The 23,234-nt window shown below is 36.4% G+C and overlaps 1 protein-coding gene across 2 annotated transcripts in view; it reads left to right on the top strand.

Annotated features, from left to right (window-relative positions):
- Positions 1–6,326: 6,326 nt before the first annotated feature.
- DICER1 (dicer 1, ribonuclease type III) overlaps positions 6,327–23,234 on the top strand; it is a 39,699-nt gene continuing 22,791 nt past the window's right edge. The window contains exons 1-9 of one of the 2 annotated variants that reach the window (XM_008937770.1): positions 6,327–6,395; positions 7,292–7,392; positions 13,896–14,089; positions 14,999–15,161; positions 15,591–15,721; positions 16,845–16,979; positions 18,643–18,803; positions 20,062–20,230; positions 22,531–23,003. In XM_008937770.1, coding sequence (XP_008936018.1) covers positions 13,946–14,089; positions 14,999–15,161; positions 15,591–15,721; positions 16,845–16,979; positions 18,643–18,803; positions 20,062–20,230; positions 22,531–23,003 — 1,376 coding nt within the window. In that variant the 5' untranslated portion in view covers positions 6,327–6,395; positions 7,292–7,392; positions 13,896–13,945. Of the gene's footprint in view, positions 6,396–7,291; positions 7,393–13,892; positions 14,090–14,998; positions 15,162–15,590; positions 15,722–16,844; positions 16,980–18,642; positions 18,804–20,061; positions 20,231–22,530; positions 23,004–23,234 lie in introns of both variants that reach the window. The other variant, XM_008937777.1, reaches the window with a different exon arrangement.

Raw genomic sequence — 23,234 nt, 5'->3', positions numbered from 1 at the left:
ATTTGATTGACCTCTGGAGAAGTACATAGTCTGATTTGATGGAATGGGTCATCTGCAGGGTTCGGTGAGAGTACCTGAGGGCGAGAAGATGCCTCTAGTGCAGCAGTCATCACTAAGTGGAAGTACTGAAACGTTTGCCGAGCTGCCTAGATTGGAAGAATGATATGGTGATAACTGCAAAAGATCTGTGTGATTCTTTACTTTTTCCCAAATTCAAAATGATGGGCATGTGTTCTACTGCATAGCTGATACTTTTGTGATCTCTGTGTTTTCTGGTCAGTCACCAGGATTTCTATAGTGGATGTCAGGCTGGAACTTTATTTTTTGTGGATCTTAATGTATCCAAAGTAGAAACTTAGGACACCAGCAGAAAGGGAAGATCATTTAGGTTCTGCTGATGGAACTATCAGGTGGACATCACAGAATTTGGTTGTATTTTTTTCTGAAAACTGAGAACAAATGAAATTATAGAACGCCCTCAGGAGTTTTTGGTGATGGTTGCTTTACGTTGGCTGCTCAATGTTGCTGTAATCAAGCAAGCTGTAAAATGTTTGCTGTTATAGTTCTGGTAATTAGATGATATTAGGTATAATGGTAGGCTGTTCGATAACTTCAATGCAAACTACAACTGATGTGATAAGAACAGGACAGATTTCTTCCTTTTGCCTCATGTTTTCTATTTTTTGGTACTACTGTTATTTGATAATAATGAGCTGGTAATCCCAAGTAAAGCAAAATCTAGTGATACTTTTAGAAAAGAAGCTCTGCTGAAACTAGTGTACTTGTGTTCTGACCTGAAAATGCAGTTCACAACTAATTGAATTGCAGGACTGTATTTCAGTGTTGGACAAGTGAGGAAGTCCCTTCAGCTGATGACTGTGCACCAGCATCCTGTAGGTATGTCTGGCTTTCCAGTGTAATATCTTGGCAGTTATTCAGTCATGGTCTGGAATTGAAAGAACCACAGGATATATTAATTCTCAGTTGTGCTCAGCAGAAGAGTTAATTGACCGGTGCAGGAGGATATTAGTTTAGTTATATTGCTTCTAGAACCTAAACTTGTGTCAGAAACCCTCAACTGCACCATTTACAAGGATTTACCTCCTTTAAAACATTATTTCTTGTCCCTGAGTAGTTTTTGATAAAACAGAAAAAGTGGAATTGTGTACCAGTGTTTCATTCTTTCCTTCTAACCTGCCTCAATAACTAGAGTGATGCTGTATTCACAACTGCTTTACTGTTCAGAACCATCTCTTCATTTGCATAGCTGGAAAGCTTTTGCATATATGCAAAAAGAGCTTTTGATTCTGAGAAAAAAATACCCTGAGAAAGGGTAAAAAATTATCTCCTTCCCTCCCCCACCCCCCAACCCCATTTAAGTTTTGGAAGCTCAACAAGGAGGAGCAACTTGCGTACGTTTTTTGGTTTTGTTTTTTTTTAGCCATGTGGTATGAGCACCCATTACTATATATGTGATGTGCAGAACTAACATGAAAAAGTTTGACTAATGCTGTACTGGATTGAAAAGATTCTTAATTGTAATGTAGGCAAGATTGATGCATTAAAATAAATAAAACCTTTTAATTGATATGTCCTGTTGAAGTCTTACATTAGTTTAACTGTAAAGAATGTAATAGAATAATCATGTTGTATTCTAAATGCATATATTTACATGAAGGGAAATAACAGTATCTTTAAAAAGGCATCGCTCTTTAACATGATGTTCACGTATTCAACTATGCACGATCCAAGTAGCTGCTTCTGTGCTGTAGCCTGACAATTCTGTAGGATACAAAAGCCTCTGCCTTAAAGATGGCTGGGCTCAAATAGAAAATATTAATTGCTATTGCTAAGTTAAAGGTTATTTTAATTTTCATAAGTAGAAAATGCAGAATACCTGGAATTCCTGTAAAGCGCTTCATGGTGCACAGAGGTTTTCAACATTAGTCTGTTAATTTTGCAGAGTGCACTATACTTGTTGGTTTGAGATTATCATCACACAGGTAATTAAACTGGCCTCATTGATTCTCAGCTTTTAAAATAAGAAATGGTGCTTTTTTTTAAATAACAGAAAGCATAAAAAGCCTTTTCTGGCTGCTTTGCACAGTAAATTGGTTAGCCAGAGATGTACATTAAGGTACTAAGAATTTTGTTTTCTAATGACCTTTTCTGATTTGGAATTTGTTCAGATCTCTTTACAGCCAGGCACATTCGTGCGATCTTAATTCTTTTCTCTCAGTGATAACATGGGAGGTTCTCTTCCTCATCTTGTGTAAAAGCCCTTGCAATGCTTTGTATTCCACGGAGCACTTTCATCTGCACCTTTAAACGTGGTCTGAAAAAAAATTTGTGGGCCTATGGAAACGTCTTACCAATGATTCAGTTATTTCTTCAATAAAATGAAAAAAATCAATGAAGTATGGTTTCTGTTTGTTTGAGGTTTCTTTTGGTTTTATCTCTGGAGTTGGGATTCTGTGGCATCTTGAGCAGCTTTGAATGACTTCTGAATTTGGGAGCAAAAATAATCTCTTTTTACTACATATTCTGATGAGCTTAATACCGACTTCATCCCAGCTTTACATAAAAGAAAATTCCAGTGCGTGTGCCCACAAGTTCTTTGCTGGGAAATAACGTGTGCAGACATGTAGTGTAAGTGGTGAGAAGCCTTTCTACTTTAGGAAGACAGATTAAAACTTCAAAGTCCAAAATGTACATTGAGTAAAGAATGTGCTAACCAGTACATAATAAGTCTATATTTTGAGGTGTTATTAGGATAAGTTAGTTTGCACTGTTAATAAAGATGTTCTTTTTTGAAATGAAGCCTATCATTTGGACACTGATTCTTAGGTAATACATAAACTGATTTTATCATAGAATCGTTAAGGTTGGAAAAGACCTCTAAGATCATCAAGTCCAACCATCACCCAACACTACCATGACCTTTAAACCGTGTCCCCAAGAGCTGCATCTACATGGTTTTTGACCAACTATAGGAGATCTGAACTCTCATTTTAGACTTGGAGCTCTAAAGAGTGATTTAAACACCAAATATCTACATGTCTTGCATCATACAGTTGCTAACTTCAGAGAATCCTTTTGTATTATAGGACTTGGTAATTTTGGAGGTCCTGGCACAGAGATAACAAAAAACTGAGGAATGCCCCTGTTTTGGGGAGCTTGACTTTTTTGCCACAGGGAGAGAGAGGATTTATATTTATGCAAATAATGGGATTGAAATTGCCACATGGGGTTACATTCAGGAGACAGCTGCTGCTTTTACTTACCATAAGCAAGAGTAATCGGTGCTGTGGAACACTACTACCTCACAGCTTGCCCCCGGATTGGGGAGAGAGAAATCCCTGCCCTAATATCTGCTTAATTGCCTTCATGTTGGAAGACGTAGGTGGCCGAAAAGCTTGAACATAGCCTTTAAATAAACTAAATAGTCACAAGTAAGTAGTTCATGTACCGAAGTAGAAGATCAAATGATAAATAAGTTCACAGATATGGTCATTTCTACCTTCTTGCAACACTGATATAATAAATACAGTTACCTGTGTAAATCAGGACCTATGAACTTAGCTGTGATGTTCATATGGGTTCGTTTTCAAGCAGCAGCTTGCGTACAATAATTCTAACTGCTGCTAAATCTATTAAATATGATTCAGAGTATTCACATGCCTCAATTTTTTTATTTAGAGAGCTGTGTCCCAAGTGTAAATTTATTTATTTTTTCCTGACTTTGATGGAAAAGGTTTAGTTCCTTGAATGTTCAGAGTATTTTTTTTTTGGAGTTAATCTGAGGCAGATTTTACTGTGATTTCTGACTGACACTGTTGTTTGTACCATGATAAAGTAAAGAAAAATATTTAAAATAAAAGGTTGCTGGAATAATGCATGAAACAAGGATGGGTCGTGTATTGCAGTCACCCTTTCCCACGCCCAGCATCTGTGGTCAGCTGTAATTATGGAGAGACAGCCCCAACAGGCTTTTTTCTTCCTGGCCATAACGGTAGTTTTTACCTTAGTCCCCTGATGCTGCAGGACCTTGATTCATGCAGAAATGAGTTTCTTTTTGCGCTAAGATAATTCACTTCATCATAGCTTTGTTGTGAGCTTAAGAATCCAATTGCATAGGTCTTCATTCAAGATAAGAACTTTATTTTTCAAGTTAACAGCTTCAATAAAGCTTTAATTAAATATTAACATCATTATTGGGATGGAGGAAATAGTTGCTTATTTCAAACAATAGATGTTGAAGAGCAAGGTAGTCTTCAGTTCATATTCAGCTAGGTGCCTGTACTCAGTCTCTAACTGGAAATCTCAGTCCTCCATTTTCTGACAATCTTCTTTTAATAGCAGCAGTTAAGCATATTAATGTGGTTATTTTCAAATACTGAGTTACAAAGCTAGGAACTAAAACCCATTGATGTATTCTTCTGTATACTCTTTGATATGTTTGGATGCTTGTTTTTTGTATTAGTAAATGTTTAAGTAGCAAATAGCTGAGACACCTTAAGATCTTTGCTGAGATTTGCAGAAGTAGCTAATGGTTGCTTTGCTGGTTTATAGAGCACTGGAGATTTGCAGAAATGACTGGTGTGTCACTTCTTGGATGCTTGTCATGATGTGTTTTAAAAGATTTTTAATTTTTTTTTTTTTTGGCTTCATTTTTTCGGTACTTGATGTGTTTGTGGTGTCTGGTCAGAAATGATGGCTAGTAATCTTGGAACGCCGACCTTCTACCTTTAGATACAATATGAGAGTGTTAGGCTCTTAATAGAAAACTTTTATTGGGGAAAAAAAAAGATGGTGTTCCTCTTCAATAGAAGACATTCTAGAAAACTAATTATCAGCAATTCTGTTAATTGTCATTAATTTTTACTTTTTGTCGCTTTTGTTGCCTTTTAACAAGATCCCCAGTCACTGTGTGGTGAAATTATGTTTTAATTTGTATATAAAATACATATCTATAGGAAAGCTGGTCGGCCTGAAGGCCACTTCTGCAGTTCCCCCCTGCTGGAGGGGTTGGTTCTGTACTGCTGCGGTAGCGGCTGGCTGTGGCCATTGTTTGGCCGGGATCCTGGCAAGCTGCAGAAGCCTTTGGCTCGCAGACAGAAGGATTGGCTACCGCAACAGGCTTTTGTCAAGTGGGTGCACCAACACCATTTAGATGCTAATGGAATATAAGCTTGCTGTTCTATACTAGAACTTGACTGCATCTCAGGAATGTGGCCTGTCTGGTTTTGTGTTGGCTTCGACATTCAAAGGGCCTACTGTAATTCAGGTCTGCCAGTCGATTAAAGCTGCACTCTTCTGTTTTATGGCTTTGATGTGCCAGAGGAAATTGTTGGGTTTGGTGGAGAATTACATACCTTTTTTGATTCTCCCAGATCTTACCTGCTGATCTGTATGCTTTTTGTTTGCCATCTATGATTAGGGAATAAAGTAAATTTGCTATGTGAAGCTGTATATGGCATTAGCTTTACTCACAATGTTGAACCTTTTTTTTTTCCTGTTCATGTTTGTTATATGGTGGGGTAACTAAATGCTGTATTGTTCCTTTCTACTTTCTTGCAAATGAGTATGTTTCCATGTTTTTACTGGAGATGTGACATTTTTCTGTTGTTAGGCTATTTTCTCATTCAGTGGAATACGTATTTTGTGTCATCCTTTAGAGGTGATGAATAAACTAACAAGCTGGACATAACAGTGACATGGTCTAATGAATTTAAGTTCTAGTCACTGCACCTTAGCAACAATTTACTGTACTTTGTATAGAGAAAAAGGATGTGTGTATGGTGCAAACACAGGCATAAGTAGCTGTGGGAATAAAATTTTGCAGGGCTGTTTCATATTTGAATTCAGTACTCCTCAAATTTTCTGTCCTACATCCCCTACATATTGTTGTTGCAAAATAAAACAATAACCCTTGTTTGATTTGATTTTTCTCAAAACACATACATAAAGATTGTTTTTTTTATATGTTAAATGATAAGTTTGTTCAATATTTCATTACTGTATTAGGTGAAATGTGTGGAGGGAGCACAGGGGAGAAAAACTAAATCTAGATGGACTGGGGTAGTAATTACTTTAGCAGATAAAAAGAAATATGCAAATATATCATGAGCACTCTAAGGCTGATCTTTCAGACACTGACTGTCTGTATCCCTAGCCAAAAAAGGACATATGATAATTAGATTTTGAAGGACCATGTGCTGTTGCTACAGAGCTAAATATTAAAATGCAAGAAAGCAGACTACCACATGGCACAATTGATTTTTATGGCAGTTCATGTTAAAATGCTCTCTTTTTATATTGCCTTTTAGGTTACCTAGGGTGAAACAAAATTACAGGCTTGGAGACTCTGGAAAAGCTCAGCATCAGCATTTGAGGTAAAAACGAACATACTGAAGTAATCTTGGGAGTGTCCGTCTTGTTAACTTTATGGAACTCATTGAAGTAGAAATTTTCATCAAGATCCATTTTGCATTTAAGTTTTCAGCATTGATTTTAAAAAAATTGACTTCAGAATACCTCTTTTTAGGTCTTGGAAAACTCATACTTTAGATGAATATATTGGGTAAAATTTTTGTAGAGCTTTGAAAACGTAAATTTGACTAGATACGTTATTTTTGTTTTAAATTTTAGTTTTATAGAATAGCAAATATATCAGTGAAATTCTTTTGTCATGTCTTTCCTAATTTTACTTGTAGTGTTGAGTGTTTTTATGCCAGTCCCCATCGTAATTGCACAATATTTTTACTTTTATTAAAAAACTATTAATAGACATAGGCAAAAAGAGTTTTTGCATTTTTGTGAATTCACTGTATTAATTGTGGCTTCAAATTGAGGTACTTAAAGTTCGAATTCTGATTTTATTTTTTAAACATTTAACTCAAATGAAAATACTTGTGCATGGAAAAAGCATTGCAATTATTCAGAACATAGTAAAATTAGGTAGAACATACTCATACTGTATTGCTCACATGAACCAGTTGTTGGTATTAATCATAGTAACCTGTAAATAAGATTGGGGAAGTACACACTCCTTGCACACTTAGACTTTTAAAAATTATCTTTTAAATAATTCTTTTTATTTGTAATACTAAGCTGAAATAATTCATGTTCTGGAAAGACTTAAATAGTTAATTTTCTGCCAGCAAGTTGTAATGTAAGGTTGACACATTTATATGTTTATAAGCAACTGAATTGCCACAATTGACCCTGCTATTCTAGTTCCCTTTTCAAACCATTTTTATAGTTCATAGGTTTTGTTGTTGTTTTCAAGAGCCGAAGCTTGCAAATTATGTGATTAATCTACAAGCTGGTATCATGATGTCAAAATGCAGTTTGGGAAGCATAAACACAGAGACTGCGGAAATTAAAACGGTAAGACTATGCTTTGTAATGTGGGAGAAGCAGGTTTTTATGTAGCACTTCACTGTATTCTATTTTATATTTAAAGCTTCTTCAGGACCTTAAAGTAATTTCCATGTGTGAGGTTGTGGAAATTGGCTGTGAATTTCTTTGGGAAGAATAATGAAAGTAGCTACTTTATTTTATCCATAGATGATCAGATACAGCAATGGCATAGATAAAAACCATATTTGTCATGAAACACATGCTTTGGTGTTTCTTATGAAGCTGAATATGATTAGAAATGAATTCTTTTTTTTTTTTAAAGGGGGTGTGTGTTTAAATATTTCTTGTTGATTTTAAAGTCGTGTGGTTGTGTTGCTGAAACACAATCAACTTAAATAAAGCAGAAACAGTGGGAAGAGGGGAGAAATGAAGGATTTGCATTAGAATTGAATTTGTGTTGGTTCAGATAGGAGACGGAAGGTAAATTGTTAAGGCCTTAGTTTCAGTAGTGTGCTTCAGTTTGAGTTATGAGTTCAGGGAAAATGGAGAGAGCCTCTCCAATTAAAGCTATATGGAAGAAAAATTGATACCTAGTTTGATACCATAGGAAGACAGAAATGTGTCTGGCTCACCGATCCTCGCCTTGCATCTTAGGTGCCATACACTTCACATCTTATCTTGTCCTTTGTGTTAAGGATGTAAAAGAGCAGGACTCCGCATAGCACAAGTTCTGCACCACTCATGGAGCAACTGCATAGTTAAGACTGTTGCAAAGGGCCATGTGCACATAATTTTAAAAAATATTTTTTTTTTCCAGAATATGGCTGCATGTCTGTATTAAAGAAAAAAATTCCTCTTTCTAAACGCCTCATATACAGGTGCCACTACAGATACACTAGAGAACCGATTTTGTTTTCACATTTTATTTCTGTACTGGTAAATGCTCTACACCCTATATATGTTATTGCGATATATAGTGGTACAATCCTTTTGCTTTTAAGGCTGTTACAATGTACAGCAGAGTAACGTTGTTGGTGTGTACTGTGTCTCTCTGGCTCTGGTGACAGAGCTAGACTAATAGCAATAGAAAGTGTTTATTAGGCTTTTAGCTCAAACCCAGGTTTGGTTATACTGACTAAGCCCTAGATAAAGGACTTAAGGGGTTGTACATCTTTCTCAGTCTGCTAAGTGTCATGTTGTACTCCATTTCTCTCCTATATATAGACATTTAGGAGGAGTTTGTCAGGAATTCCAGCTTGCTTGTAGAAATGCTTCAGAAGCAGCTCATTCACATGTAGAGCCTCAGCATAAGGTTCTTTTAATAATCTCTTTAATGAAACTTTCCTGCAGCCTTTGCTGCTTTAGTATGTCTTGATGTGCTGTTAGAGACCAACATGTTGCTTTTGCTGTTAAACTCATTCTGTAACAGAAAAAAAGAACAAATATAATTCTTGTTCAAGATGAACATTCACAATGAGTATTGATGATTGTGCTAGGGAAAGTAGGGAGGCTGGTTCTTATAGGAATGCTTACCTTTGAGTCTTGTAAGCATTTATGCATTCTGTTTGCCTTTCTTGAAAGGGAACAGATTTGAAGTAAGTTTTTTGTTATGTTTTGGAGTTTTTTTTTCCCCTTTAAGAATATTATAAGACTGAATACAAAAACTAGTTAGACAGTGAGTGTTGTGAAGGTCTTCAAAGGATAATGCTTAAGAAGCATCTCATGCAGCTGTATAGAGTGTTAAAGATAAAAACCAGATTTCTGATTCATCTTCCTGAATAATAGTTTGGCAGTGTTTCCTTACTTTCAGCCTGAGCTGAATGATGTTTAGAAATTTTCAGTGTTTAGCTGGGAGCCAAAATCTCAGTGCTCAATTTTTGAAGTAGCCTAGATATCGGCTGCTAAGTGCAGGAAAAAAAAAAAAAAACCAAACACTTTTTCCATAAAAATGAATTTTTTTCTACTTGTATCAGAGATGTGTGAGTTTGGGGCTTTTTTTCTGAATAAAAACTGGGTGTGTTTGATTTGGTTTTGTTTTTTTTTTTTTTTAAGTTCTGTAAGAGAACTGAGGTTATAGGAGTGATACACAGAATACACTTTTGCAGTACTTCTGGAGTATCACAGGGAAGGTCAAAGCCTTTTCAAATGTTACTTTTAAAAGCAGGCTTAGAAATTTTTGCCACTGATTGCTTATTGTGTAAGTAGAAGCCACTTTACTGCAGACTTCTGCAGGAGTTGGAATAGAACATCCTCAGTGAATATTTTACATTTTGTAATTTAACATTTACATTCTTCTTCCACTCTATATTTTATGTTTGTGATATTTTGGTTTCATTTGTTCATCCATTACCTAAGTAAGAATTTCCTGTGTTAGATCTTTCAGCATGTCAATGTTTCTTGTAGCATTTGGGCATACAACTTACTATAAGGAATGTGATATTCAGACTCTTTAGGCATTTGTGTAAGAGAATATTCAAGCAGCAAGATACTATTCATACGGGGGTTTTTTTTGTATAGATTGTGGTTTATTTACTTTTGAATAAGTGGAATTTTTTTTTCCACCCCTTGAGGCTAACTGTGGGTTTTTTTGGCTGGTACTGTGTTTTCAGAGAATAAATTAGACATTCCTGGACAAAGATGAAAACCTACAGCATTAGAAATAATTTCTGTATCACAAGGATTATATTGGATACAAATGTACAAATCAACATTACTGAAGAAAGCAGATAAAATACATTGCATATGGCAGTAATAAATTTTTGTTTTTAAGAGGAGATAGCTGTAATTTTGCATTAACTTGACATGAATATAACACATACTGTGCATGCAAATGGTGATAAAAGCTTGGAAGATGCATCCTTGGCGCTCTGGTCTCTTCTCTCTGTACTTCAGAGGGTCATTCCATAAGTTTTAAACAGCTCTTGGAGTAGGACCAAATCCAGGATGTCTTATTCCAGGTGAATGCCCTACTTGGTTTGGCTTATATTCCTTAGTGTTTCCTTGAATTTTTTTTTTTATACTCTAAGGGACTGCTTCAACTTAAATATAGTCCTGTGACCAAAAACCTACACCACAGTTCTAGAATTGTTACAGACTGGAAGAAACAGCTATTAAATGTTGCTGGTTGTTCATTCTCAAACTTGTGCCCTTCTTTAAATGGTAAAACAAGAGGTTAGTAGCAGCTCTGCAGTTCACTGTCTGTTCACATAAATGTGTGTTAAAGGAAGGACATCAGGTTGTGGATTTTGCTCTTAAAACTTGCAAGTTTAATGGCCATAAAACTGGACCTTTCAGTATTATGTTAGTAAAACAGATAAGCTTGGGCACTGTGCTGCTTTGAGTGGGCAGTAGTCTGAAGCCACAGGAAGCAACACTTGTTTCCTGTCTTTCTTCCTCCAAACTTGGCTTCAGTAAGTTCTTAAGGTTTCTTTTCTATCAGTTTTCAAAATAACACAGTGGATAAAGAAGGAACACCTTAGCAGGTGTCTTTGTTACAGTGGCTGAGCAGGACTAGCTTGGGGGGTTCTCTTCTTCTGTGTTAGCTAGTTTCAGTTAATTAGGCTCACTTGACTTCTGAACACGTCCACTTACATCTCAAATGTTTTCAATTCTTCAATTTCTGTTCTTCAAGTAGATGTGTGTTTTCCCTTTTTATTTCTAGATGGTTCTGTACTGCTTTTCTTTTGTTGAAGAGCCTGATATTTTTCCTTAGTACTGAAATAGAGACTTAGAATGATACAATTACTTCACTATTCTGGTTTAGTGCTGTAATAATGCTGACAGGTTAACATCTTGTCAGATTTTGCATACTTACAATACCAGGCCAGGATTAGGAAGCTTTAGCACAGGAGGAAGTAGTGTTGCTAGTTAAGGGAGGAGAACTTCTTTTTACCTGAATTAGTTTACCTGTGTACCTCAAACATACAGTGGGAGGGAATTTAAGCTATTTCAAGTGTGTTCTACCTCATGGGAGCTTAACTGTGTTATTTTGCTAATTAGTCGTGCTAATTAGTTTATCATAGCTGAATTCTTTGGCTTTTTTTTTGGTGTCACATTGCATAGTAATAATGGTGGTGTTAACCAGTGGCAGGCAATGTTTTCCTTGTGCTTACTTTTCAAGTTGCAAATGTGCAGGTACTTGAACCTTTGCACATCAAAGGTTTTTTGAGAATGCTTTTTGATCTCAGCGAGATGTTTGTGCTTCAGGGCAGATCTTTGATGAAGATACACAGAAACCAGACTTGTATTTTAGGGTCTATGTGGTTTCATAGCTCTTCCAGATCCAACTGGAACCGTACCTAAGTATAAATCCCCTTGCTTGTAGCAGTGGGGTAGCTGCTCTAGTATCACTGTCATGAACTGTGTAACAAAAGAGATATGCTTATTTGTGAATATTGCTTGGTTTTTATTAGCAGCCTTCTTAAATAAGGTTAGTTTTCATTCCTTAATTCCCTCCTGGGGATGTGATATATCTATTTCGTATGTTCCAAAAGTTTTATTTATTATTTGGAAAAAAAACAACAGATGGAATAGTAAGCAAAGAAGAGGCATTGCTGATTTCAGTGATTTATAAAGCTGAAGTGGCTGGGTGGGCTTAAATGTAAGAACAATAGGGAATTTTGCCTTAGTTTTTATTACGGGAAAGGTTTGCATTTTTTTTCTGGGCCCTTTTAGCCTTGAGCAATTATGGGGGCTGTGACCAGATCTCATTTTAAACACAGCAGACACTAATTGAGTTTTGACATGAGTTGCTATATGTAAATAGAGAAACATACCTGAGACTATTTAAAAAAAATATTGTAGTCATGATAAAGACTACTGTGTTCTTCAAAGGACTTTTTTTGTATGTGTTGCCAACTAGCATGACACTCATTGGACTATAAAAAGAGAAGCTTGATATATTAAAGAGGAGCTTCATCTGTAAGTTTGGGCAGCACTGGGGGTTATGTCACCTTTCACTGTCTTTTCTCCCTTCTCCCCGCTTTAATAAGTAGCATTTACTACTGAATGCTTGTCTTCAGAAAAGAAAGAATTATGTTACAATGGAACAGAAAGATGTTACTTCAACTTCACCACACTGTCCTTCAGGACTTCTCCAATTCCTTTGGAAAAAAACTGAAACAGAGCTTCATCTCTGACTACTTTCTTTAAAGTGGCATTACCTGTGCTTAAATCTGCAGGAGGAGTGATCATATAATTCAATGTATTGCCTTCCCTTTATTTTACAAGATAGAGCTGAGATAAAAAAATTAGAGAGAATTGGTTTGGTCTCTTTTATCACAGTTTCCCATAGTCTGTTATTAAGTTAGAATGTAAATTGGTGTTTAGATGTGGCTCAAATTATAATAAGCTACTGAAAAGTGTAAATATGCAATAAAGAGCCACAATGTTTTATTAGTTGAAGACTATGTTAGGTAAAATAAAATTTTATCTTGGTACTAAAATAAATGAGTGGTAGTTTTCCAATTTTTGTTCTTCCCTACTGAACATTTGTAAAACTTAACAACTTTCTTGTTACGTAGAAAAGCAAGGACATTTCTAGGCAATAGGATAATTGGCTTTTCCCCATGTATTTCTGATGAATACTTAAATTTGAAAACATTGTCAATTTTATGCATTTCTTGTTTGGAGATTGACGCTAAAATGAATACAGATCATCTAGGAATTTTAAGGAGAATGAACTTGTGAAAATATTGTTTTGTTGATTAGGGTATGTATCTGATTTGAAGTGAGGAATTTTCTCTGGCCAGGGTAGAATTGTTTGATTTTTTGTTTTTCTTCTTTGATCATTCCTGACAGATAGCAAACATTTTTTAAAACCCCCAGTGAGGAGTTGATAGCCTTAGTAGCAAAGTGTTTTCCAGTGCATAATTGTCATCAAGTTGTGAATGGTTTGTTTGTTTATCAGTTAGAATATCTTTCTGGAAATTGGTGGTTAACCTGATACAAGTCTCTTTCTCCATTAGTCCTTATCACAGTCATCAGCAAGCATTTATTATACTTCTGCCAGTTCCTTAAACAGATAAGCTTATCAGAATCTGGTGATTTGAAAATACTGAGATTCTTGTGTAGTTCCTGTTCTTTTCCAACTGATTAGAATAAAGTTCCTGTTGCTTGTGTGTATGTAAAGCTTCAACTGGTCATAGGGGCTTTCTGCTTGGAAAAAAAAGTGATAAAGCTTTTAGCTTTATTTAAAAAAAATTGTTCTTAAAGATATATTATGTGAGATTCTGTCAGAACATAAATGGAACTTTGTTCTGAAATATATGTATGTAAATCCAAACGCTTCGAGTGAACTTTGCTCTGTGAAGTACAACTCTTTTCAGATGTCTTTGGTACTTTGATAAACACATATCTTAAGTGGACAAGTGCGTGTGAATTTAAAATTAAAATTTTCTGCTCAAAATAGTACGAGATTTAGCACTTACTGGAAGTAAAATCAAGTATTGTCCTCTTCTTAGAATAAATTTTCTCTTCTTGCTTTATATTGTGACTGTATGTAATACTGTTTCTTTTTCTTCTCATAGTAGGCTGTGCTGGAACAAAAATGCAATGAAAGAAACACTGGATGGATGAATGAATGAAAAGCCCTGCTTTGCAATCCCTCAGCATGGCGGGACTGCAGCTCATGACCCCTGCTTCCTCCCCAATGGGTCCATTTTTTGGACTGCCATGGCAACAAGAAGCAATTCATGATAACATTTACACGCCAAGAAAATATCAGGTACCAGTGATAATACTAATACAACGATGTCAGGAAAAAAAAAAGTACAATTATATCTATTAATGGAAGAACCACCACTGGAGAATGTGCAGTGTTGCAGACAGTCTAGGCATGTCTCTCTCAGCTCCACCTGTGCCGAGTTGATTGTATCTTGTTTTCTTTAGCTTAGCTGTGTTCTCTTCTCAGTTTGGTCCAATGAGCAGAACAGCTTCCAAGCTGCATATTCTCCTGCTGTTCTCTGCAAAATGCTGTTAGGGACAGATACAGTAAACATTACACTGGACACTTCGATTGTATGCATACAGTCATATGTCCTTCCCCCTCAGACTGTCTTGTCTTCTGGAGGATAATCTTGAGTTTTGGTTCACATACTGGTCAGAGCAGCTGAGTAATGTCAACCCCATCAGGACACTCTGAATTTCATTCTTTTAAGGGAATCTATTTCTGAGTTGTAGAATTTCAGTTCTCTTTGCACTGCAGAGGTACCTGAAAGCTGACATTTGGCTAGTATTACTGAAAAGCTTACATCACCTTGAGCTAAGATACTTGTTTATTGGGCTGAAATTATATATGCAGTTAGATTTAAAAGCTCTAGCTTCTTGATTCACACAATGTGTATAGTAACAGAATCATCTATTAAAAAGATACTGCTAGAAAGCTACTTCAAACAGCAGCAAACTGTGATACTGAAAGATTCTAGATTTAGAAAATAGACTGTATATAGTATGTATGATATGTTTTTGAAGGACTGTGATAATACATTGTTATGGAGGAGACATTCAGTGGTACTGGAAAGATCTCTAAAGGTGCTGCTGACTTGCCGGTAGTTTACCACTTGTTATGGTTTTCCTTTTGTCATCTTTTTCACTGCATTGCTGCAAGTAAGGACATTATTATTTTTAAACCTAGGTTGAACTGCTTGAAGCAGCTTTGGATCATAATACAATAGTCTGCTTAAACACTGGCTCAGGGAAGACTTTTATTGCAGTACTACTCACTAAAGAGCTGTCCTATCAGATCAGGGGAGATTTCAACAAAAATGGAAAAAGAACTGTATTCTTGGTCAACTCAGGTAAGAAGAAAAGTATACTAAGTTCCTAAACATGCTGCTAGTATTTCCATGGAGTATTCCTTAATAAAAGTTGTTTGAAAGTAAGGCTGGGAGAAACATTTTCATAATCTGCAACAACAGGGATGCCGAATTGATAAAAGAACATGATGCTTCTCATCTTTTGCTTATAATCCAATTGATATGATTATGACATTTTCTGTTTTCTTGTTTAAAATGATGTTGAATCTGAAGTGCACTTTAGTTACCAATCTGTTGCCTTGCTGTGATTTAACATGGAGGCGTTTGCTGTATCCATCTAGTTTAATGTTGGTCTAAGCTAAAGATCGTATTATGTACAGTGGTGCTGAGTCATATGCCACACATCTTGAAATTTAATATATGAAAAGACCTTTATATGACTGAGATTTTTTAATGTTTTTATTTCTTAAGCAAATCAAGTTGCTCAACAAGTGTCAGCTGTCAGGACACATTCAGATCTTAAAGTGGGAGAGTATTCAAGTTTAGATATAACTGAATCATGGACAAAAGAGAAGTGGAGTCAGGAATTCTCTAAGCATCAGGTAATGTATTAAGTATAAACTACAAATATAAGGAGAATCTGCAGTAGGATAGGCTTAGTAAGAAGTGTTATTTTCTTCCAATTATACATTAACATTTTCCAAGAGAAATTCAGCATATTGGTATTATTTTTATATTAATTTTGAGGCAAAGCATATATAGGGCTTCTCAGTTTTTTTTAAAAAAAGCTACCCTTTTAATCTTTTGTTTTCGGTTTCCCTGACTTGTGGTTCAACATGATGATTGCAAAAGAAGTTTTGAATATGCATAGTGTACTTCAAATACTGTTAAAAGATGTTTAAATATTAATAAAAAAGGTGATAAAGTTGAATGGTCTCGGGGGATGCAGCGCATTCTCTTTGGTGTGCATTTTACTTCTGCTTTTTGGGGTACGCTATTTCTGTATAGTTCTCTTTTTAGATGGAAAATCATTAGCTTTAATGGTAACATTTTCACTTGGTGGTTGTGGTACACTTTCTGTCATAATCCTTTTTCTGTGCTGAACTAAGCACCTTGCAGTAATGCAAATATTTGTGATTCCTGGGTTTTTCTCTTAGCATTTAGTAGTAGCTTATGAAATATGTCTGAGGAACTCCTGATAAGTGAGTGTTACGGTACTTAGTGGAGTTCCAAGTTAGCATGGAAGTAGTGTATAATTTTATTAAGGAACACAACTTTTTCTGTGATGAAGTACAAGTAATTAGTTTTTCTTTACAATGAATTGTGAAAACATCCTGCTTTTCTGGTATAGCTGCAGGTGGTTATGCATTTCTGAAGAATGATTTTTCTTGCCAGAGACATGATGATGAGACACATAAGGGACACTGACTTATTATGGATTTAATGTTTGTTCCGTGTAGTCTGGTTGGTGCTGATACCATCTATTTGTTGTGTTCACTTTTTTCTAGTCATGTGACTGGAGATATACACAGAACCTTCAGACAGATCATTTTCTCAAGAAGAGAATGTTTTCTGTTCTACTTAACCAGTGTATGTAGATGAAAAGAAATTGATGTTCGCTAATACTGTCTAGCAAGACCTGCAGAAAGTTTTCCTACTGCACCTCGACCTAAGACAGCTTGCATCTTTCTTATACTGACACTGTGTTTTTTCCTTTCAATCTAGGTTCTGGTTATGACATGTCACGTTGCTCTGACTGTTTTGAGAAATGAATATTTATCCCTGTCAAATATTAATCTTCTGGTGTTTGATGAGTGCCATCTTGCAATTCAGGATCACCCATACCGTGAAATTATGAAGGTGGATTTCCATTGCATTAATGTTCTAATGGTTGAGGGGGAAGAGTCAGGTGGGTGGGCTAGAGAGGTGGGAACTATGTAAGGCAGCTTTTGCTACCACGGAAAAGTCATTGGAACCATATTTTTAGCATGTTCTGGGACTGTGAAAATACTGTAATGAATTAAAACTGCACTGATATTATGAGAGAGAAAAATAATGTATTTACTGTATTCTACAGTGGGGATTAAAGAAAAATCTATTATTAACAGAGAAGAGAAGCTAAATTTATGGAATTCAGGGGGAATGTGCAAATTCATTGATGAAATATTTGAGCTTGGGAATGGGATGCACTGATTAGTTTTTACTCTTTTTAAAGGACTGAATTATAAAGATGCTGGTAGGGCCTTTTCAGGGTAGTCTTGCCTCCATGTGATAGTTGGGTTGTACAATACAAGAAACCTGTATATGTCTCTCAAAATCTCTCTTCAGCTTTAACCAGACCATGTTTTTTTTAGGTTATATTTTAGTTTTTACATGGTGTGGAAATATGGTATGTGTGTTGCAAATGTGACAAGGGTATTCTGTGCAATGCTAGCTATTAATTTTTCTGTATTTTTCCACATTTTGTGAATATTTACCTTTGGAGAAGATTACGCTTAAATGTTACTGCGCGTTGCTGTTGTTTGGGGTTAGGGTAGCTTCCAGAATCGTAATAGACATTTTATCCCCTCCCTCCGTCCCTGAAAGGGAAAGGGAATAAGAGAGAGAGAGAGAGACTTGTCGATTAGAAACAACAGAAAATAGTTTTAATATTATCACTACTACTAATAGTATTAATAATCATAATAAATTAGGCTATGTACAAATATATACAAATATATACAAATATACAAAGTTAGTCCCGAACTGAACTCCCCCCGATGGCAATACATCACCGTCACCCCCGGCTGGGGAGCAGCCCCTCAGGGAGAGGGTCCCAGGCTGGACTCAGCCACAGACAACAACTGGGCACAGGAGCTGGGTTCTGGAACTCAGTTCAGGAACACAGGGCTGGGGATCAAAGGCAGGATGGATGAAGTCCTCCTCGGATGCCGACCACTGCAGCAGAAGCAGCCAGCAGCCCAGTAGCAGCAGATGGAAGAGATGGAAGAAGAAGAACGGAAGGGGTGACAGAAGGGGTTGTCCCTCCTGATCCTCCAGCTTCTACTGGATATGGTGGCTGTGGGATGGAACACCCCACTGGTGAATCCTGGGGTCAGTTATCCTGCCCGCTCCTCCCCGCAGGTGCGGGGTGCTCTCTGCCCCCCTCCGTGTGGGATCCAAGCTCAGCAGCGGCCTTGGTCTGCATATCAATCCCTGGCAGTAACTCTAAACATGAGGTCTTATCACTGCTACAGCCAGATAGTTTATGTAAATGCTGCTAACTCAGACAGCAGTTAATTAAAAAAACTTTAGCTAAAAAGTAAAATCACAGAGCAGAACCAGCTCTATTTACCCTAAACCAGGAGAGCTTCTAGTTCAACTTCCTGTCAGTAGAATAGAAGATACTCATTCAATGTTTGGTTACTTTTCCAACACCTACTATTGAAGTACTGGTTTTCAACTAATCATTCTCAATTGGCAGTCTGCTAGCTTGATGGTAATTTGCAATAACTAAGTTTTTTCATTCTGTTGTGCTTCACAGATCTGTGAGGATTATCCATCATGCCCTCGAATTTTAGGATTAACAGCTTCCATTTTAAATGGGAAATGTGATCCTGCTGAGTTAGAGGAGAAGATCCAGAAACTGGAGAAAATTTTAAAGAGCAATGCTGAAACTGCAACTGATTTGGTGGTGTTAGACAGGTATGTTGTATAATTATGGCTGTTAAATTGATATCTTATGCTTTCATTTTGGATAGAGGAATAAATGAGTAGAGTTATTCTCTCTTTAAATTTTATATGTATGTGATGTCATTACTTCTGTTTGGTGTGAGGTGGGAGTGTTAAATCGCTTTTGAGTAATGACTGTTAAAGTACATGTTTCCTTAAAATTAGGTTAAAAAGGCTGAATAGCCTTAATATTCAGAGATTTTCTGTAGGTGTTAAAAAACAAACCAAAAATACCTAACAGAACAAAACAAAAAAAGAAAACACCAACCAACCAGAAGAACCCAAAACAACCCAATGCACCAAAACCTTAAAAAAATTCACGTTATACAACACATCTTTGAATTTCTAAAATGCTCTGTCTTATGTCTGGAGAGTAACTGATTCATGTTCAGTGTATGCCATAATGTTGCTATTTAATTTAGAAAAATGTTGCAACATCCACAGTACAAGAATTTCTTAATGCTGGAAAAGTTGCGTGATTTATTTTTATTTCCAAATGAATAGTGTGGGTGTAGAGGCTAGTGGAAGACAAAGGGAGTTGTGAGGAAACACTAAGAAGTGTAGAGAAGTAGCACAGCAAGTGGCTGTTTTCCTTCATGGTCTTAGTGAATATAGAAACCTGTGAACAATGATTTGTAGAGGAGAGTTAGTATGAAATGCTTCATACGTAGCATGTTTTCTTGCACTAGCTCTGTTTCGTTGTGTGAACTGTTTTCAGTTGAAGTCAAAGATGGTTGTTTCATGTTCTGGAACAGGTGTTTTATAGGTGTGTTTTTTAAATGCATTTTTCCGAACTTGTGTGAACCATTTGCTTTGAAAAATTTCTCTCAGCCCTGCCATTCAAGAACAGTAATTTCTTCTGTAGCTGTGTATATATAGACCTAAATTGATTGTATTTGCAGTATCAAGAATACACTTCGGAAAACCAAAAGTGAAGATGATGGTCAAGTAAATTTAATTTGCTTTGTCTTAAATTTTCCAATATTTGAAATGAAGACAATGAATTAGCCCTCTTTATAGGGAGCATATTAGAACAGTAGTTTAGAATGAAGCATTTGGAGTGGTGGAGGTGGCTTTTACTGTAACTATTCATCATTGTTAATTTGTGGTGGGGAAAGAAACTTACTTGAATACACTTCATGTTGATGTTATTTGCTGCATAACCTTAACATGCTGAAATAGGTCTGACTTTTGGAAGCTGTGTTTAACTTGATATTTGCCCTCAATTAAGATATACTTCTCAGCCGTGTGAGATTGTTGTAGACTGTGGACCATATACTGACAAAAGTGGGTTATATGGAAGATTATTAATGGAGTTGGATGAGGCGCTGACTTTTTTAAATGACTGCAACATATCTGTACATTCAAAAGAAAGAGATTCAACCTTAATTTCAAAGCAGGTAAGGACATTAAGCTATGTGGAAAAGCCTGAGGAATAGAAAATTTTCTACTGTTTTTCTTTGCTATGTGTGTTACATCATGGAAACGTTCTAAACCTAACCCATCCTAGATTATTTTAGCAAAAAGGTTTCTGATTTTTCTACTCACAGTGTAGATAATTTCATAAATGAGTGGGGCTTGAGTGTCAGCCATAGATTTTAGCTTCATCTAGTTGGAGATTCAAATTTGCTTAAGGGAGAAAAATAATTCTGCACCCTGATATTGTGGGTCCCTACTTCTAAAGTCAAGAACTGGATGTCTTTGCAATCTCCTGTCACCTTTGAGTAATTCAGTACAGAAGAGGAATTAATGCTTCAGGATGTATTTGAAAGAATTACCCATGTGTATTAAAATATGATAAAGAAAAATTCAGAAAAAATTCCAGCCATAGACCTATAGTTCCTACAATTTATCTTAAAACAACATTGGATTAGTGCCACACCTTGCTTGGAATGGCATTTGAACCTCAAGCTTGCCCCTAACTTTCTGTGTTTGCCCTGGAGATGAGTCCAAAAGGCATGATGTATTGAGCAGGGACCTGTCACACATGGCACCCAGGCAGCATTTTTTCCCCTCTTGGGATTTGTGGTTTGGAACTGCCTCCTAAGGTACAACTACGTAGGTATGTTCTTCAGTATGAGGGTGGCAAGATTTTGGAATAGATTGTCCAGAGAGGTTGTGGATACCCCCTTCCTGGAGGCGTTCAAGGCCAGGCTGGATGAGGCCTTGAGCAACCTAGTCTAGCTGAGAGGTGTCCCTGCCCATGGCAGGAGGTTGGGTTAGATGATCACTAGGATCCCTTCCAACATAAGCCATTCTATGGTTCTATGCATATCTTCTCTTGCCAAGAAGTCACCATTGAGTCACGTTTCTGTAGTAGTCCATAGTGAAGCTGGAGAGCATACTTCTTTCTTCAGCCCAAAGTATTTGAGTTTCCTTTAACATTATTAGAAACAGAGCACTCTCAATTCTGTCCAGAAAGGGATTATTTGGGCCAGAGAGAAGGATGATGCATAAGGTATCCTATCACAGCTGTATGGGAAAAGGAGGTACTGGTCACTTGTGCTAAATTTAAAATGTAATAGATTAAAATACATAAGCAGTGCTGGCAGCTGGGGGCAAGCCCCAGGATTTGAAAATCCAGAAGTGGATTAACATGCTTCTAATGCATGTAAGCCTGGATGCTTGTTTTCTGATCCAGTAGCTCTTCAAAAAGATGGAAGCACCCATATTAAGAAAAAGAAACCAGTTTTCAGCCTGAGATGCCTTTTGATTTGGCACTGAAGAGCATCAAGCCTCTGTGCATTTACAGTTAATCTAGAAATTTTGCCCTTAATTCTTACAGCTCACAAAGTTCAGAGAGGGTAGTGTAAAGAGGATGATAACCTGTTCTGTATTTCCTCACAGAAGGGAAGAAGGAAGATAAATTAAAGCCTTAACTGAAAACTGTATCATCCTGATTGTTGCTGTAGTTCTAATGTAGTTCTTCTGTTAAGTACTACACCCAAATTCTGAGTCTCTTTAATAGTATTATGTACTATCTATGTACCACATTTCTAGATTCCTAGTTTGTTTGACCACTTGACTCTTCAGGAGGAAACAACTTGCCATCGGATAAGGTGACAGTGGTACTCGAGTGCCTCTGCTGTGCTTTCTGAGTAGGGTATAGTTCTTTCTAGTTTTCCTATTCTACCCCCACATACAAACCCCTAATTATTTTTTTTTTCCTTTGAGTGGCTAGACTTGCTAAGATTACCCTAAGGACACTGTACAACTTTCTGGTTGGATACTTTTGAAACCATGGCAAGTATCAGTAACAAAGTAAAAATGCCCAGTAAAGCATTTATTTTATTAGTTCTGTGTTAAATAGAAACAATAATAATTTCTGCTTTGTTTATCTAGCTGCCTCAGAAAGTGGTCTCCTTTTTAGCAAAATTATCTTAAATCTCAACTACAATTTCACAAAATTGTAAAATACTCTTTTTAACTTTTTTTTTTTTTTTTCAGAGATTCAGAAATGTTCAGAAATCAAAGTTTAGCTATAGTAATTTAAAGGGGTGGGGGGAAACTTGCTGTGTTAAAACCACCAAAGTTTCCAAGGTCATCTAAATAACAAAAGCAGACTTTTAAATATTTTCATAATAGAACGGTTGTAATAATCTGTACAAACATTGTGCTATATGAGAAACAAGATCCCAGTCTTAAATGAATAGTTCATGAATGTTCTCTTTGAACTGATGTTTGAATTCGTGTGTTGTAGATATTGTCAGACTGTCGAGCTGTGTTGGTTGTTCTGGGACCCTGGTGTGCAGATAAGGTAGCTGGGATGATGGTGAGAGAGCTACAGAAGTATATCAAACACGAACAAGAAGAGCTGCACAGGAAATTTTTATTGTTTACAGACACTTTCCTAAGGAAAATCCATGCACTCTGTGAAGAGCACTTCTCGCCTGCCTCACTTGACCTGAAATTTGTAACCCCAAAAGTCATAAAGCTGCTTGAAATCTTGCGCAAATATAAACCATATGAGCGGCAGCAGTTTGAAAGTGTTGAGTGGTATAACAACAGGAATCAGGATAACTACGTGTCTTGGAGTGATTCTGAAGATGATGATGAGGATGAAGAAATTGAGGAGAAAGAGAAGCCAGAGACTAATTTCCCATCTCCCTTTACTAACATTTTATGTGGAATTATTTTTGTGGAAAGAAGATACACAGCAGTTGTTCTAAATAGGTAAAGGGTTTGTTTTTTGTTTTTTTGTGTGTGTGTTTTTTTGTTTGTTTGGTTGTTTTTTTTAAAAAAAATTATTTAAAAAAAGAAGGTAGACTCAGCTGCCAGCACATGCATGTTAATATCATGAATAAGTAGGCATTGTGTTCTATTTTCAGAACTGTATTTTAAAGTTGGTTTAGGAGATCATGCTGGGTCTGTGTAAATAATAACAAAAGTGCAGGTTGTGTGTGG

The sequence above is a fragment of the Merops nubicus genome, unplaced genomic scaffold (genome assembly GCF_000691845.1).
Source record: "Merops nubicus isolate BGI_N331 unplaced genomic scaffold, ASM69184v1 scaffold21980, whole genome shotgun sequence".
In the NCBI taxonomy this organism is placed as follows: Eukaryota; Metazoa; Chordata; class Aves; order Coraciiformes; family Meropidae; genus Merops; species Merops nubicus.
Note: the sequence above shows the minus strand (reverse complement) of the source record. Positions and strands in the feature narration are given on the sequence as shown.